General features: G+C 43.8%; 1 protein-coding gene across 2 annotated transcripts in view; it reads left to right on the plus strand.

The window, feature by feature from the left end:
* LOC140398981 (G2/M phase-specific E3 ubiquitin-protein ligase-like) overlaps positions 1 to 17622 on the plus strand; it is a 449971-nt gene that overhangs the window by 232298 nt on the left and 200051 nt on the right. For both annotated transcript variants that reach the window (XM_072488016.1, XM_072488009.1), the window contains 2 exons: positions 794 to 900; positions 1505 to 1621. In XM_072488016.1, coding sequence (XP_072344117.1) covers positions 794 to 900; positions 1505 to 1621 — 224 coding nt within the window. The remainder of the gene's footprint in view (positions 1 to 793; positions 901 to 1504; positions 1622 to 17622) is intronic.

The following is a 17622-nucleotide window of genomic DNA, read 5'->3' on the forward strand; positions in this document are numbered from 1 at the left end:
ATTTGAAAATTAACGTTGGAGCCCCTGCAACCTCCTTCCTTGCCTCACACAGGAGCCTAGGATACATCTCATCTGCACCTGTGGATTTATCCACTTTTAAGCCCGCTAAAACTGCTAACACCTCCATCTCAATGCTAATCTGTTTAATTATATAACAGTTCCCCTTCTTGCTTTCTGTACCTACATTGTCCTTCTCGATGGGGAACACAGATGCAAAATACTCATTTAATACCTCACCTACATGCTCCACACACAGATTGCCACATTGGCCCCTAATGGGCCCTACTCTTTCCCCGGTTACTCTCTTGTCCTTAATATGCTTATAAAACACCGTGGGATTTTCCTTTATTTTGCCCACTGGTGCTTTTTCATGTTCCCTCTTTGCTCTCCTAATTTATTTTTTATGTACCCCCTGCACTTTCTATACTCCTGTGGAGTATGCACAATTTTGAACCTCCTGTTCGGCCATAAGCCTCCTTTTGTTTCCTTATCTAATCGTTCTTAGCACTAGATTTTCTGTCCAGTTAATTTGGGCCATTTCCTTTTATTTTGTTGATTTTTTTTTTTTTGTCTTTCCCCAGTCCGGTACTCTTATCTTTGACTCATCATTATCCTCTATTAGACCAAACCTTACTCTAGCACGGTTGCTGTTTCCCTGTTATTCTCTTACTTTGTTATTTGACATAATGAACTGCCAGCTATTTAGGAGGGTTTGTTTGGGATTGAACTGTCAAACAGACTACTTTATCACGATTTTTTAAGCTCTTAACGCAATTGTCCCTTCCATTTGTAGTATCAGGCACTGAGTGCCGGGGTGTTCTTCTTCAAGTGCACTATCTGCAGTAATAAAGATGAATTCCAGAAGGAGATGTTACGAATGGGGATCCATATCCCAGAAAAGTATGTGTGCTTTTATCAATAACAGCTTATGCCACTTCGATTTGTTTATTAAATTTGTAAAACTTTAAAAAATATTAATTGTGGCTTTCTTTTGTTTTTCTGTTATTGGTGCGGAACCGGCTGAGAAGACTATTGCATGTGGTTACTATATTAGTACTGACAGCCTGATTAGTTGCCATAACTTTAATGGACTCCAATTCCCGCAAAGCTTCAGGAATTTCTCTCAGCCATTTCCCTAGGTGTCCAAATCAGTGCTTTTGAAGAAATCATATTGGCCTCGGCATGTTAACTCTGTTTCTTTCTTCACAGATGCTGCCTGGCCGGCTGTGTTTTTCCAGCTTTTTCTACTTCTCTTCCGGTGCTTGCTGTTTTTACCTTCTGAAACACCAAAACCATGGCAGTGTTTTTATCCGTGGTTTCTAAGATAGGTGGTGTTGAATGTGTTGTATAAAGCCCCAGGATGCAACAAGTTTGGAATCACCAAAATCTAAAGAGAATATGTAATGTTTTGCAGACACTGATGACTCACTAGATGGCTGGCTTCCCCTCACTTACACAGTAATACTTGATATTTTGCTGTCAAATTCTCCTTTTTTTTGAACAGAGATGCATCCTGGGAACTTGAAGAGAATGCATTTCAGGAACTATTGCTCCGTTATCAGCGATGTGATGCAAGAAGATGCCTCTGTAAAAATGGAAGAGAATATGCTAAACCTGATGGGTAACAATTCATTTTTCCAAGAAAACTGCTGTGTTAACAATGTGAAATGGTGTTAATCTGTGACATATGATTTCTTCAAAGCTAATACATTGGATTTTAGGGGAAAAGTAATATTACATCTGCAGTTTACATTTTGAATTTTAACTGACAAAATCTATCGAAGTATCCACTAAAAATACACTTATGTCGGGCATTTTTAGATGTTGTCTAAGATATTCTTTAGATGTTATCTTGGAATTAGCTGGTTTCAATTACTGCTACAACATAATAAAATATTTTCTGCAAACAACCAGCATAATTTTCTGGTTGTAGATTTAAGAAGAACCAGAAGGTACAGAGGAAATTGCTAGGAATTTTTCTTGAAATTGAGAATTTTGGCTATGGGGAAAGATTTGATCTACTGGGCTCGAGGGTGTTTTCCTTCAGGTGTGCAAAATTGAGGGGCTGGGGCAATGGATATGGAGGAGCTATTTTATTTAGTGCTGTAATAAGCAGGAGGCATAGATTGAAAGTATTTGGCAGAAGGGGAGGGGTGTTGAGAAGAAATCTTTTCACTCAGAAGAAGATGGGTGGAAAGTCTACCTTTGGCAGAAACCTATTCCATTGTGTTTTTCAAACTGAAAGATGTTTCATAGTTTCAACATGAAAAAATGGAGTATGGTACAATACTCCCTTACTTCCTCCTTAGGTTAACAACTGCGCACAGGTTTTAAGATTAACACACCTTACATAGTACATTTGAAACTGTCCTTTTTTAAAACACTGTTTGGCTGTGGTCAGACACACATTCCACTCTGAAACCAAATTAGTGCCTGGATTTCTCCTTATAATCCCCCCAGGTGATTGTCACATGAGAAATTCCAAATCCATTCCCCAAAAACATGTTTTAAAACCATCTGTTGCTTTCAATAAGACTTTTTATTAGCAGGATGCATTCCAAAATCCACTCTATTTTCCAGAGGACACTTTTGAACAGAGCTTCTTCCATTCCACTTCTACAAGCAAATCACCCCAGGTTTTACACCAACTTCTTTAGGATTTCTTTGTCTGCACTGACTTCCACTGTTAACACAAACTCTGACATCCAGCCAATACAATCTTCCCAATTGCTCGAAAATTTGTTTTGTAGAACTGAAACTTTACTTCAGAACCTAACTTCTCACCAGCCGATCCCTTCTCCGCTTTGTCGATGCTGCCCATTTCTAGATCTAACCGTCTCTTGTTCCTCTGGAGCTTGCTTTCTTGCATTTTACTGCTTTGAGCAGAGCTATGAGAACTGCCTTCTCGCTCTCCCCTCATCTCCAACTGCTGTTAGCAGAGCTGTGGAAGTTGTTCCCGCTCTGGCGGTCTATCTGCACTCACCGACTTCCAGTTAAAACTAAAAAGCAATGGAACGTTTTTTTTCTCTTACAAAGGCCTCTAGTTGCTAAGCAACTGTATTTTTTTTCTGTGATAGCTCTATCACAGTCGGAACTTAACCAACTTCCACACACACATACACCTTTGTCCAGCATGAATCAAAACTATAGGCCCCTTCTAGAAACATTAAATTAAACAACCTAAATTAAACCTTATTCCTAATGTTTACCAATACAAATATAATCCTTTGTTTTCCTAATAAAGCCCATCCAGGTTTTGAAAGCCAGGAGCCCACACTTGATATGATTGAAAGATTTAGCCAATTATCAACTTTTATTTCTATGTATATATTGACAGAAGATTTGTTTTAAAATTTATTCAGTGAGGAACTGACTGTTTTGATCTGTGGTGTGTAAATCTGCGAGAACCTGATGTGATCAGTGTTGTGTTTTTCTTTTTATTTAGCTGTGTCTGCAGCTAAATTGACTGCAGGGGTGTGTATTTGTGCATAAATACTAAACAAAATGCTTAAACAGGTCACTGAAAGGGGCAACACAGGTGGAGAAGGTAGTCAAGAAGGCATACCACATGCTTGCCTTCATTGGCCGGGGCATTGAGTATAAGAGTTGGCAAGTCGTGTTGCAGCTGTATAGAACCTTAGTTAGGCCACACTTGGAGTATAGTGTTCAATTCTGGTCGCCGCACTACCAGAAGGATGTGGAGGCTTTAGAGAGGGTGCAGAAGAGATTTACCAGAATGTTGCCTGGTATGGAGGGCATTAACTATGAGGAGCGGTTGAATAAACTCGGTTTGTTCTAACTGGAACAAAGGAGGTTGAGGGGCGACCTGATAGAGGTCTACAAAATTATGAGGGGCATAGACAGAGTGGATAGTCAGAGGCTTTTCCCCGGGGTAGAGGGGTCAATTACTAAGGGGCATAGGTTTAAGGTGAGAGGGGCAAGGTTTAGAGTAGATGTACGAAGCAAGTTTTTTACGCAGAGGGTAGTGGGTGCCTGGAACTCGCTACCGGAGGAGGTGGTGGAAGCAGGGACGATAGTGACATTTAAGGGGCATCTTGACAAATACATGAATAGGATGGGAATAGAGGGATATGGACCCAGGAAGTGTAGAAGATTGTAGTTTAGTCAGGCAGCATGGTCGGCACGGGCTTGGAGGGCCGAAGGGCCTGTTCCTGTGCTGTACATTTCTTTGTTCTTGTTCTTTGTAAAACTTGAGAATTTGAAACACATTGGTTTCAGAAATCTTTTTCTGATACTTTAAAATGCTAAAATTATTTTGATAGTCTCAGTCCCCTTCCCACTTATTTCCTGCATGTTGTTTGTAAATGGGCAATGTCATCCAAAGACATCAGATTAAACCTGTACTCTGCCAAACTAATCGTGATCTTTCCTAAGTGAAAGAACTCCTTGAGGTCACTGAACCACGATGAAGGACTGGGCAGAACCATAGTTCTCCACCCGGGCAGAACTCGCCTTCGGGCCATCAGCGAAGCGAAGGCCACAGCATCCGCCTTCACCCCAGTCTGTAAGCTCCGGCAAGTTGAAGAACCCAAAGGGCAAGGCTGGAACTCAATCCCAAGAATTCCTAACATGATGCTGAAGAAGGAGACCCAGAAGTTCACCAGTTTAGGGCAATACCAGAACATGTGCGTGTGATTTGCCAGAGCCTGTGAACAATGTTTGCATCTATTCTCTACTTCAGGAAAAAACCGCTCATCCGTGCCCTGGTTAGATGTGCCCGATGCACCACCTTGAACTGAATCAAGCTGAGCCTTGCACACGGGGATGTGGAGTTGACTCTGTAGAGTTTCACTTCCCATCCCTCCCTGAAGCCTGACCCAGCTCCCTTTCCCACTTCCCTTTGACCTCATCCAATTAGGCCTACTCCACTGACACGAGCCGACAATGTATGTCCAATATCTTCCCTTTCCCCAGCTAAAGCGTCAAAAGAACCGTATCCATCTACAAGGTGCCAAAGGGAAGGAAGCAATCTCCTCACACAAATTGCACCTGATTTCTGCCTCACGGCACCGAGGTCCCAGGTTCAATCCCAGCCCTGGGTCACTGTCGGTGTGGAGTTTGCACATTCTCCCCGTGTTTGCATGGGTTTTGCCCCCACAATCCAAAAATATGCAGGATAGGCGGATTGGCCACGCAAAATTGCCCCTTAATTTGGAAAAAAATGAGGGGTACTCTAAATTTATTTTTAAAAATTACACCTGATAATACCTAAAGAGGTTCATTCTTGGAAGCTGGAACTTACCCAACCATTCCTTAAAACTAGCGAACTTCTCTTACAATCATAGAATTTACAGTGCAGAAGGAGGCCATTCAGCCCATTGAATCTACATCAGCCCTTGGAAAGAGAAGCCTACTTAAGCTTAAACCCAAACCTCCATCCTATCCCTGTAACCCAGTAACCCCACCTATGCTTTGGATACTAAGGGGCAATTTAGCATGGCCAATCCACCTAATCTGCACATCTTTGAACTGTGGGAGGAAACCAAAGCACCCAGAGGAAACCAACGCAGACACGGGGAGAAAGTGCAAACTCCACACAGATAGTCACCTGAGGCTGGAATTGAACCGGGACCCTGAGGTGGCAGTGCTAGCCACTGTGTCGCCCCTTCTATGAACATGACCCCAAACCGATCCAAGCCTTCCTCCCCCAAGCCCAAAATAACAAACCCAAGGTTGTCGGCACAAAATGATGGTTACTGTAGGGTGGGGCTGACAGTGACATGGTGCTCAGCTTGAAATGCTGCCTAAACTGTATCCATATTTTTAGAATGGCCACAACCACCGGATATGAAGGCCGCTTCACAGGGGGAAATGGAAGAGGAACCATAACCAAGACCCTTAGACTAATGCCTTTGCAGGCACTTCTCTCCATCCGCCCCTAGATGGACTTCGTACTCATAGATACATAGAAGATAGGAGCAGGAGGAAGCCTTTTGGCCCTTCGAGCCTGTTCTGCCATTCATAGAATTTACAGTGCAGAAGGGGCCCATCGCGTCTGCACTGGCCCTTGGAAAGAGCACTCCACTTAAGCCCACTCCTCACCCTATCCCCGCAACCCCACCTAACTGTTTTGGACACAAAGGGCAATTTATCACGACCAATTCACCTAACCTGCACATCTTTGGACTGTGGGAGGAAACCAGAGCACTTGGAGGAAACCCACACACACCGGGGAGAACGTGCAGACTCCGCACAGACAGTGACCCAAGCCGGGAATCAGACCTGGGACCCTGGCGCTGTGAAGCAACTGTGCTAATCACTGTGCTATCGTGGCTCAGCTCAAATTCATCACGATCATGGCTGATCATCCAACTCAATAGCCTAATCTTGCTTTCTCCCCATAGCCTTTGATCCCCTTCTCCCCAAGTGCTATATCTAGCCGCCTCTTGAATATATTCAAAGTTTTAGCATCAACTACTTCCTGTGGCAATGAATTCCACAGGCTCACCACTCTTTGTGTGAAGAAGTGTCTCCTTATCTCTGTCTGAAATAGTTTACCCTGAATCCTCAGGCTGTGACCCCTGGTTCTGGACACACCTATCATTGGTAACATCTTCCCTGCATCTACCCTGTCTAGTCCTGTTAGAATTTTATAAGTCTCTATGAGATCCCCCCCCTCATTCTTCTGAACTCCAGCGATAACAATCCCAACCTAGTCAATCTCTCCTCATATGACAGTCCCGCCATCCCTGGAATCAGTCTGGTAAACCTTCGCTGCACTCCCTCGAGAGCAAGAACACCCTTCCTCAGAGAAGGATACCAAAACTGCACACAAGTGTGGCCTCACCAAAGCACCGTACAATTGCAGCAACACCTCTTGCAATGAAGGCCAACATACCATTAGCCTTCTTTACCGCCTGCTGCACCTGCATGCTTACCTTCAGCGAATGGTGCACAAGGACACCCAAGTCCCGCTGCATACTCCCCTCTCCCAATTTACAACCATTCAGGTAGTAATCTGCCTTCCTGTTTTTGCTTCCAAAATGAATAACCTCACACTTATCCAAATTATACTGCATCTGCCATTGGTTTGCCCACTCACCCAACCTGTCCAGATCTTGCTGTAGGATCTCTGCATCCTCGTCACAATTCATCCTCCCACCTAATTTGGTAACATCTGCAAACTTTGAGATGTTACATTTTGTTCCCTCATCCAAATCATTAATATATATATTGTGAATAGCTGAGATCCCAGCACCGATCCCTGTGGTACCCCACTGGTTACTGCCTGCCAATTTAAAAAGGACCCATTAATCCCTACTCTTTGTTTCCTCTCTGCCAACCAGTTTTCTATCCACCTCAATACATTTCCCCCAATCCCATGCGGTTTAATTTTGCACAATAATCTCTTATGCGGGACTTTGTCAAACGCCTTCTGAAAGTCCAAATATACCACATCGACTGGCTCCCCCTTGTCGACTGTACTGGTTACATCTTCAAAGAATTCCAACAGATTTGTCAAGCATGATTTTCCCTTCATAAATCCATGCTGACTTGACTGATCCTGCCACTGCTTTCTAAATGTTCCGCTATAAAGTCCTTGATAATGGATTCAAGCATTTTCCCCACTACCGATGTTAGGCTTACTGGCCTATAATTCCCTGCTTTCTCTCTACCTCTCCTTTTGAATATCGGAGTGACGTGAGCTACCCTCCAATCTGCAGGAACAGTTCCAGAGTCTATAGAATCCCGAAAGATGACCACCAATGCATCCACTATTTCCAGAGCCACCCTTCTTAATCAATCCCTTCTTTGCTGAGTTCTAAACGGCTCACAATCCTCAGACCTATTATTTTTCTTGGCCAATCTGTATGCTTCTTCCTTGTATCAGATACTATTTCTAATTTCCTTTGTAAACCATGGATTGGCCCTTTTACCCCCTTTGCTTTTGTGCCAGACAGGAATGAACAGTTGTTGTAGTTCCTCCAAGCGTTCCTTGAATGTTTGCCATTGTCTATCCACTGTTATCCCTTAAGTAACTCTCCCCAATCTATCAAGATCAACTCACGCCTCATATCCTCATAGTTCCCTTTATTAAGATTCAGCCCCCTAGTCTCCAAATCAACTACTTCACTCTCCATCTTGATAAAACATTCTCTCATGTTATGGTCGCTCATCCCCAAGGGGTCTCGTACAGCCAGATTGGCAATAATTCCCTTCTCATTACACAGTACCCAGTCTAAGATGGCCTGCTCTCTAGTTGGTTCCTCCACATATTGGTCAAGAAAACTCCAGGAATTCCTCCTCTACAGCATTGTGGCTAATTTGATTTGCCCAATCTATGTCAACAACATACCTCCACTGCAGAATAACCAGTGGTTCCAGAATCAAGCTCCTACTCTGTCATCTCAAGTCTCACCAAGCCTGACCGACTCCATCCTTGATTTTGAGGGCCCCACCATCGTTGATTAACCAGCAGGATCAAACTTGACATCTGTCCCTGCTTATCTCAAATATACGAAACAAAAGCAAATACACATGATTGGCAATAGCTCTAAATGCATTTGCAATGTTTTTGCCCATTTTTCTCTCTCTGGTACTGAAAATGTTGGGGTTTCCAACAACATAATTCCATATTGTTCATTTTTGCTTTCCCAATCCAAAGACACCGATCTGATCTAGGTTAATTGTAGCTCCACTTGAGATTAGCTGACTGGATAAAATTGAATCTGGAACTTCTGGTCACCATCAAACAAAATTGGGAGAGCCAACACATAAATTCTTTATTTGTAATTTAAAGTACCCGATTTTTTTCCACCTGTTAAGCGGCAATTTAGCGTGGCCAATCCACCTATCCACCTATCTGCGTATCTGGGTTGTTGGGGTGAGACCCACGCAGACCCGGGGAGAGTGTAGACCCCACACAGACAGTGACCTGGGGCCGGGATTGAACCCAGGTCCTCGCCACCATGCTGCTCACAAATTGTGTTTCTAAATTAATTTTTTTAGCCAGTAGAAAGCACCAAGCTATGTACAGCCCGTTTATCTTCATTGCTTCTGAGGTTACACTTGCCAAATGTTGCTGCATGTTATGTGGAAAGAGGGGGTTTCAAGTCCATCTGATACATGCCCAAGGTTATAAGTGACAAGTTATTGCCTATAAATTGCCTGAAAACAATTACGATTTGTACAATGCCTCATATCTTAGATGCCTAGTATCCTTCGTCAATTGTTTTTTTTAATGAAACAATGGGACGGCACGTTGGCACAGTGGTTAGCACTGCTGCTTCACAGCGCCATGGACCCAGGTTCAATTCCAGCCTCAGGTTACTGTCTGTGGAGTTTGAACTTTTTCCCTGTGTCTGCGTGGGTTTCCTCCCACTGTCCAAAGATGTGCAGGTTAGATGGTCCAAAAGCCTTTAGTGACCAAAACGTTAGGTGGGGTTACTGCGTTACGGGGGTAGGGTGGAGGTGCCGCCTCAAGTAGGGTGCTCATTCCAAGAGCCAATGTAGACTGTGGGTCGAATGGTCTCCTGCACTGTAAATTCTATGATTCTACGAATAATGTGCAGACAGGTGAATTGGACATTCTAAAATGTCCTTTAGTCTCCAAAGGTGTATGGGTTATGTGGGATTTGGGTGATTCGGCGGACTAGTGGGCCTACATACTGTGCTCTGAGGGTCAGTGCAGCCACGGTGGGCTAAATGGCGGCCTCCTGCACTGTAGGAATTCTATTCTATTGTCATAGAAACATAGTGAATAGGAATAGGTGGAGGTCATTTGGCCCTTTGTGCCTACTTCGCCATTCATTATGATCATGGTTGATCATCCAACTCAATACTGTAATCCTGCTTTCTCCCATATCCTTTGATAATCATCACCCTAAGTGTTATATCTAACTGCTTCTTGAAAACACACAACGTTTCTGTGGTAATGAATTCCACAGGCCGACTGACCACTCTCCGGGTGAAGAAATTTCTCCTCTTCACTGTCCTAAATGGTCTACCCCGTATCTTCAGACTGACTCCTGGTTCTGGACATGCCCATCATCAGGAATGTTCTTCTTGCATTTACCCTGTCCAGTCCTGTTAGAATTTTATAGGTTTCTGAGGTTCCCTCCCTCATTCTTCTGAACTCAGCGAATACAATCCTAACCGATTCAACTCTACTTGTACATCAGTCCCGCTATCCCAGGAATCAGTTTGGTAAACCTTCACTGTGCTCTCTCTAGAGCAAGAATATCCTTCCTCAGAAGGAGACCAAAACTGCACATAATTTGATGAGTTGTGATAAAACAAAATGTTGATTATAGTGGTATCTTTTTAGTTAAACTTGTAACTCACCATCTCTTGACCCTTGCACTGTGTTGATATGTCGCTTATCTGACATTTTGCATTGGATGAGTATAAAGGTTTTGCAGTTAAATACTGGAACGGTTGAATGCACTCTGCCAAGACCTGTGAGCCGTTGCCATTGATTTCCCCCCACGCACACATGCACTGCTTCTACCACTGGGCCACTGTTGCAGACTGAAGAAAGCCTGCCCTTCGGCTGACCTGAACCCAGATTGTCTCCATTATCAAGGCTGCTGATTGTCACCTGTGTAACAGCATCTGTCTTAGCCCACCTGCTGCTTCACAAAGGAGGAGACAAATAACGTACCAGAAATGTTGGTGAACACAGGGTTTAATGAGCGGGAGGAACTGAAGGAAATCCGTATTAGTAGGAAAATGGTATTGGGGAAATTGTTTGTATTCAAGGCTGATAAATCCCCGGGCCTGATAATCTACATCCCAGCCAACTTGAAATTTTTGTGGATGCATTGGTGGTCATCTTCCAAGATGTTATAGACTCTGGAACAGTTCCTACAGATTGGAGGGTCAGCTCATGTAACCATATTATTTAAAAAGGGAGGTAGATAGAAAACATGAAATTATAGATCTGTCAGCCTGCTATCGTTAGTGGGGAAAATGCTCGAGTCCATTACAAAAGATTTAATAGCAGAACACTTGGAAAACAACGGCAGGATTGGACAGAGACTGGATGGATTTATGAAAGGATAAATGGGTCTTTTTCTGGATGGTAAGATGCAACTAGTGGGGTGCCACAGGGTTCGGTCCTTGGGTCCCAGTTATTTACAATCTATATTGAGGACTTGGATACAGGGATAGAAGGTTCTATAGCCAAATTTGTAGATGACACAAAAATAGGTGGGACAGTAAGTTGCAATGAAGAAATAACCTTGCAAATAGATATAGATAGGTTAGGAGAATGGGCCAAAATGTGGTAGATGGAGTTTAACATGGATAAGTGTGTGGTCATGCATTTTGGTTGAAAAAATGGAAAGACAACTTATTATCTAAATGGGGAGAGACTTTGGGGTGCTCCGATGCTGCAGAGGGATCTGGGTGTCCTCATTCATGAGTCACATAAAACGAGCATGCAGATGCAGCAGATAATAAGGAAAGCAAATGGAATGTTGGCATCTGTAGAGAAAGGAATTGAATATAAAGGTATGGAAATGTTGTTGCAACTGTACAAGGCATTTGTGAGACCACACCTAGAGTATTTTGCACAGTTTTGGTCCCCCTATTTGAGGAAAGATGTAGTGGCACTGGAGGCTGTTCAGAGGAGGTTCACTAGATTGATTCCAGAGATATGGGGTTTGTTGTATGAGGAGAGATTGAACAGTTTAGGCCTATACTCTAGAGTTTAGACGAATGAGGGGATATCCAATTGAGATATAAAAGATATGGATAAAGTAGACATGGAGCTGATGCTTCCTCTTGTAGGGCATTCTAAAACAAGAGGTCAAAATCTTAGAATAAGAGGTAGCAAATTTAAAACAGATTTGAGGAAAAACTGCTTCTCCCAAAGAGTTGTGAATCTGTGGAATTCGCTACCCCAGAATGCGGTGGATGCAGGGACAGTGAGTAAATTTAAGGAGAGTTAGACAGATTTTTAATTGGTAATGGGTTGAAGGGTTATGGAGAACGGGCAGGACAGTGGAGTTGAGGTCAAGATGGGATCAGCCATGATCACATTGAGGGTGTTTAGGCTTGGGAGGCTAAATTGCCTACTCATGCTCCTAGGTCATCTGTTCTAGGGAGAAGATGCTCTGGCTGATTTCGCAATCCAGCTCTTCGTCTGTATCATTGTAGGTAAACATATCAGCCATGATAGAATGGCGGAGCAGACTCGGTGGGCCGAATGACCTAATTCTGCTCCTATCTCTTATGAACTTATGTTTGACAAATGTACTGGAATTCTTCGAGGATGTATTATATTTACTGAAATTTTTCTATTTTAACAAATAATATAACAACCTCAGGATTGGTGCAGCACAACAAAAATGTCTTGAGGCATACATAAATATCGAGGATAGGAGAGAAACAATCAAATTCAGTTTAATCACTCAACTTGGTGTCTCCAGTATATCTGTTGATAAATAAGGAGAATGGGGGAGAGGAGGATAAGAACGTGAAAACATGGTAAAATGGTGCACACCTTCCCACGTGGTGATTGCTCTCTGAATTCAGGATAAGATCTTTGCGCCATGTTTGGGCACGCACCGGAACTTGTTTCCCTCTGCCTCAGTCATACCAGAGGCATCAATAACACATTGTGACTTCCTTTTCTCAGACACGAGACTTGTCTGTACCTTAGTAGAAACCAGTCACTGATTCTTTAACTCGACTATAATAAATAAGAGATTACAGAAAAATTATGCAAGGGGACTAGTCCTAAAATGGTATTTTACATATAATCATCAGATGCAACAAAACCCCAAACAATCATCATTCCACACATTTATACAGCGAAGAGCAGCAAATATTCGTACAGTTGGTTTAGATTGCAATTAGTGCGGTCAGCGCCTCCGAGCACCCTAACCAGGACAGGATAAAAACAAACTAGTTTAAGGATAATAGGAACCAGCGTACAGCCATGAGCACATGATCCTCTGGTGCACAACTGACAGTCTCAGGAACAGCATGAACGTTTCTCTCTTTCCACCCCCCCCCCCCCCCCCCCCCCCACCCCCCAAAATGTCTCTGATGGCCATTTCGGAGACATGGATAGAGCAGGGACAGGAATGGATGTTGCAGGTTCCGGGGTTTAGGTGTTTTAGTAAGCTCAGAGAAGGAGGCAAAAGAGGGGGAGGTGTGGCGCTGCTAGTCAAGAGCAGTATTACGGTGGCGGAGAGGATGCTAAATGGGGGCTCATCTTCTGAGGTAGTATGGGCTGAGGTTAGAAACATGAAAGGAGAGGTCACACTGTTGGGAGTCTTCTATAGGCCTCCAAATAGTTCTAGGGATGTAGAGGAAAGGATGATCCTGGATAAGAGCGAAAGTAACAGGGTAGTTATTATGGGAGACTTTAACTTTCCAAACATTGACTGGAAAAGATATAGTTCGAGTACATTAGATGGGTCGTTTTTTGTACAGTGTGTGCAGGAGGGTTTCCTGACACAATATGTTGACAGGCCACGTTGGATTTGGTTTTGGGTAATGATCCAGGCCAGGTGTTGGATTTGGAGGTAGGAGAGCACTTTGGGGACAGTGACCACAATTCGGTGACGTTTACGTTAATGATGGGAAGGGATAAGTATACACCGCAGGGCAAGAGTTATAGCTGGGGGAAGGGCAATTATGATGCCATTAGACGTGACTTGGGGGGGATAAGGTGGAGAAGTAGGCTGCAAGTGTTGGGCACACTGGATAAGTGGAGCTTGTTCAAGGATCAGCTACTGCGTGTTCTTGATAAGTATGTACCGGTCAGGCAGGGAGGAAGGCGTCGAGCGAGGGAACTGTGGTTTACCAAAGAAGTGGAATCTCTTGTTAAGAGGAAGAAGGAGGCCTATGTGAAGATGAGGTGTGAAGTTTCAGTTGGGGCGATGGATAGTTACAAGGTAGCGAGGAAGGATCTAAAGAGAGAGCTAAGACGAGCAAGGAGGGGACATGAGAAGTATTTGGCAGGTAGGATCAAGGAAAACCCAAAAGCTTTCTATAGGTATGTCAGGAATAAGCGAATGACTAGGGAAAGAGTAGGACCAGTCAAGGACAGGGATGGGAAGTTGTGTATGGAGTCTGAAGAGATAGGCGAGATACTAAATGAATATTTTTCGTCAGTATTCACTCAGGAAAAAGATAATGTTGTGGAGGAGAATGCTGAGACCCAGGCTAATAGAATAGATGGCATTGAGGTACGTAGGGAAGAGGTGTTGGCAATTCTGGACAGGCTGAAAATAGATAAGTCCCCGGGTCCTGATGGGATTTATCCTAGGATTCTCTGGGAGGCCAGGGAAGAGATTGCTGGACCTTTGGCTTTGATTTTTATGTCATCATTAGGTACAGGAATAGTGCCAGAGGACTGGAAGATAGCAAATGTGGTCCCTTTGTTCAAAAAGGGGAGCAGAGACAACCCCGGCAACTATAGACCGGTGAGCCTCACGTCTGTAGTGGGTAAAGTCTTGGAGGGGATTATAAGAGACAAGATTTATAATCATCCAGATAGGAATAATATGATCAGGGATAGTCAGCATGGCTTTGTGAAGGGTCGATCATGCCTCACAAACCTTATCGAGTTCTTTGAGAAGGTGACTGAACAGGTAGACGAGGGTAGAGCAGTTGATGTGGTGTATATGGATTTCAGCAAAGCGTTTGATAAGGTTCCCCACGGTAGGCTATTGCAGAAAATACGGAGGCTGGGGATTGAGGGTGATTTAGAGATGTGGATCAGAAATTGGCTAGCTGGAAGAAGACAGAGGGTGGTGGTTGATGGGAAATGTTCAGAATGGAGTTCAGTTACAAGTGGAGTACCACAAGGATCTGTTCTGGGGCCGTTGCTGTTTGTCATTTTTATCAATGACCTAGAGGAAGGCGCAGAAGGGTGGGTGAGTAAATTTGCAGACGATACTAAAGTCGGTGGTGTTGTCGATAGTGTGGAAGGAAGTAGCAGGTTACAGAGGGATATAGATAAGCTGCAGAGCTGGGCTGAGAGGTGGCAAATGGAGTTTAATGTAGAGAAGTGTGAGGTGATTCACTTTGGAAGGAATAACAGGAATGCGGAATATTTGGCTAATGGTAAAGTTCTTGGAAGTGTGGATGAGCAGAGGGATCTAGGTGTCCATGTACATAGATCCCTGAAAGTTGCCACCCAGGTTGATAGGGTTGTGAAGAAGGCCTATGGAGTGTTGGCCTTTATTGGTAGAGGGATTGAGTTCCAGAGTCAGGAGATCATGTTGCAGCTGTACAGAACTCTGGTATGGCCGCATTTGGAGTATTGCGTACAGTTCTGGTCACCGCATTATAGGAAGGACGTGGAGGCTTTGGAGCGGGTGCAGAGGAGATTTACCAGGATGTTGCCTGGTATGGAGGGAAAATCTTATGAGGAAAGGCTGATGGACTTGAGGTTGTTTCGTTGGAGAGACGAAGGTTAAGAGGAGACTTAATAGAGGCATACAAAATGATCAGGGGGTTGGATAGGGTGGACAGTGAGAGCCTTCTCCCGTGGATGGAAATGGCTGGCACGAGGGGACATAGATTTAAACTGAGGGATAATAGATATAGGACAGAGGTCAGAGGTAGGTTCTTTACGCAAAGAGTAGTGAGGCCGTGGAATGCCCTACCTGCTACAGTAGTGAACTCGCCAACATTGAGGGCATTTAAAAGTTTATTGGATAAACATATGGATGATAATGGCATAGTGTAGGTTAGATGGCTTTTGTTTCGGTGCAACATCATGGGCCGAAGGGCCTGTACTGCGCTGTATCGTTCTATGTGAAGATTAAAATCACCCATGACCACCAATATTCCTTTATTACATGCATCACTAATTTCTTGTTTAATGCCATTCCCAACCTTACCATGGCAGTTGGGGGTCTATATATGACACCCACTAATGTTTTTTGCCCCTTGGTATTTCTCAACTCTACCCATACACATTCCACATTGTCAGAGCTAATATCCTTTCTCACTATTGTGTTAATTTCCTCTTTAACCAGCAGTGCCATGCCACCACTTTTTCTTTTATGCCTGTCCTTCCTAAATGCTGAGAACCCTGGGACATTTTGTTCCCAGCCCTGTTCACCCTGCAGCCATGTCTCCCTGATCCCAATATCATACCCATTTATATCTTATCCGCGCAATTAGTTCATCCACTTTATTGCAAATGCTCCGTGCATTAAGGCACAGAGCCTTTAAGTTTGTCTTTTTCACAATGCTTGTCTTGCTCCCAATATTTTTCTCCACTGCCCTGTTTGAATTTTGTCCTTGGTTTTTCCACCTATCACTTTTCTTATTCACTTTTCTACCTTTTGCTTTTGTCCTTGCTCCCTCTTTCTCTGACTCCTTCCGTAGGTTCCCATCTCCCTGGCATTTTAGTTTAAACCCTCCCCAGCCGCTTTCGCAAATCAGTTCCAGTCCTGCCCAGGTGTAACCCGTCCAGTTTGTACAGGTCCCACCTCCCGAAGAACCGATCCCAATGCCCCAGGAATCTGAAACCCTCCCCCTGACACCGTGTATTCATCCTATATATCCTGTCATTTCTACTCTAACTAGCACGTGGCACCGGTAGTAATCCCGAGATCATACCTTTGAGGTCCGATTTCTTAACTTCCTTCCTAACTCCCTATATTCTGCCTTTAGGACCTCATCCAATTTTTTACCTATGTCGTTTGTACCGATGTGTACCATGACCACTGGCTGTTCACCCTCCCCTCCGAGACATCCTTGACCCGAGCAACAGGGAGGCAACATACCATCGTTTACGGCCACAGAAATGCCTGTCTATTCCTCTTCCAATTGAATCCCCTATAACTATTGCACTGTCACACTTATTACTCCTCCCCTCTGCAGTAGAACCAACTGTGGTGCCATGGGTTTGGCTGTTGCTGTTTTCCCCTGAGGCCATTCCCCTCAACAGAATCCAAAACGGTATATCTGTTCTGCAGGGGAATGACCACAGGAGATTCCTGCACCACCTGCCTCGCTCTCTTGCTCTGTCTGGTGGTCACCCATTCCCTTCCTGCCTGCGGAGTCTGAGCCTGCGGTGTGACCACCTCTCTACGTGCTATCCACTATACTGTCCGACTCGCGGATGCTCCACAGTGTCTCCAGCCGCCGCTCCAGCTCTGAAATTCAAGCTTCCAGGAGCTGTAACTGGAGACACTTCCTGCACACATGCTGACCCTGGGGACTGGAACTGTTCCCCAGCCTGCCACATGGATCAAGAGGAGCAGACCACACCTTGGAGCTGTCCTGCCATGAATTATTCCTTTAAATTAAACCTTTGAAATTAAACTTGAGAAAGATGTTTTTGTGTCAGATTAAATCCAATCCCCGTATAGTATTTAATTAGATACTGAATATTTATCCCTTTTCATCTGACAACAAATTAAATATAGTTATTTAATTGAAGTTTAAAAAGTTATTTAAATCAATTTAAAAATAGTAATTTAAATCAACCCAGAATAGTTATTTAAGTCACATTTAAAATTTTTTTAAAAATAGTAATTCAAATCAACTTCAAAATAATAGTAATCTAAGTCAAATCAAAACTGGTATTTAAATCAGTAACTCCACAGGTATTCAAATTTAGCCCAGTCTGCCTTTTAGCCAATCGGGTCACAGGTTCGTGTGACGTCACTTTGCCGGGTAAAC

This window comes from Scyliorhinus torazame, chromosome 2 (assembly GCF_047496885.1).
Source record: "Scyliorhinus torazame isolate Kashiwa2021f chromosome 2, sScyTor2.1, whole genome shotgun sequence".
In the NCBI taxonomy this organism is placed as follows: Eukaryota; Metazoa; Chordata; class Chondrichthyes; order Carcharhiniformes; family Scyliorhinidae; genus Scyliorhinus; species Scyliorhinus torazame.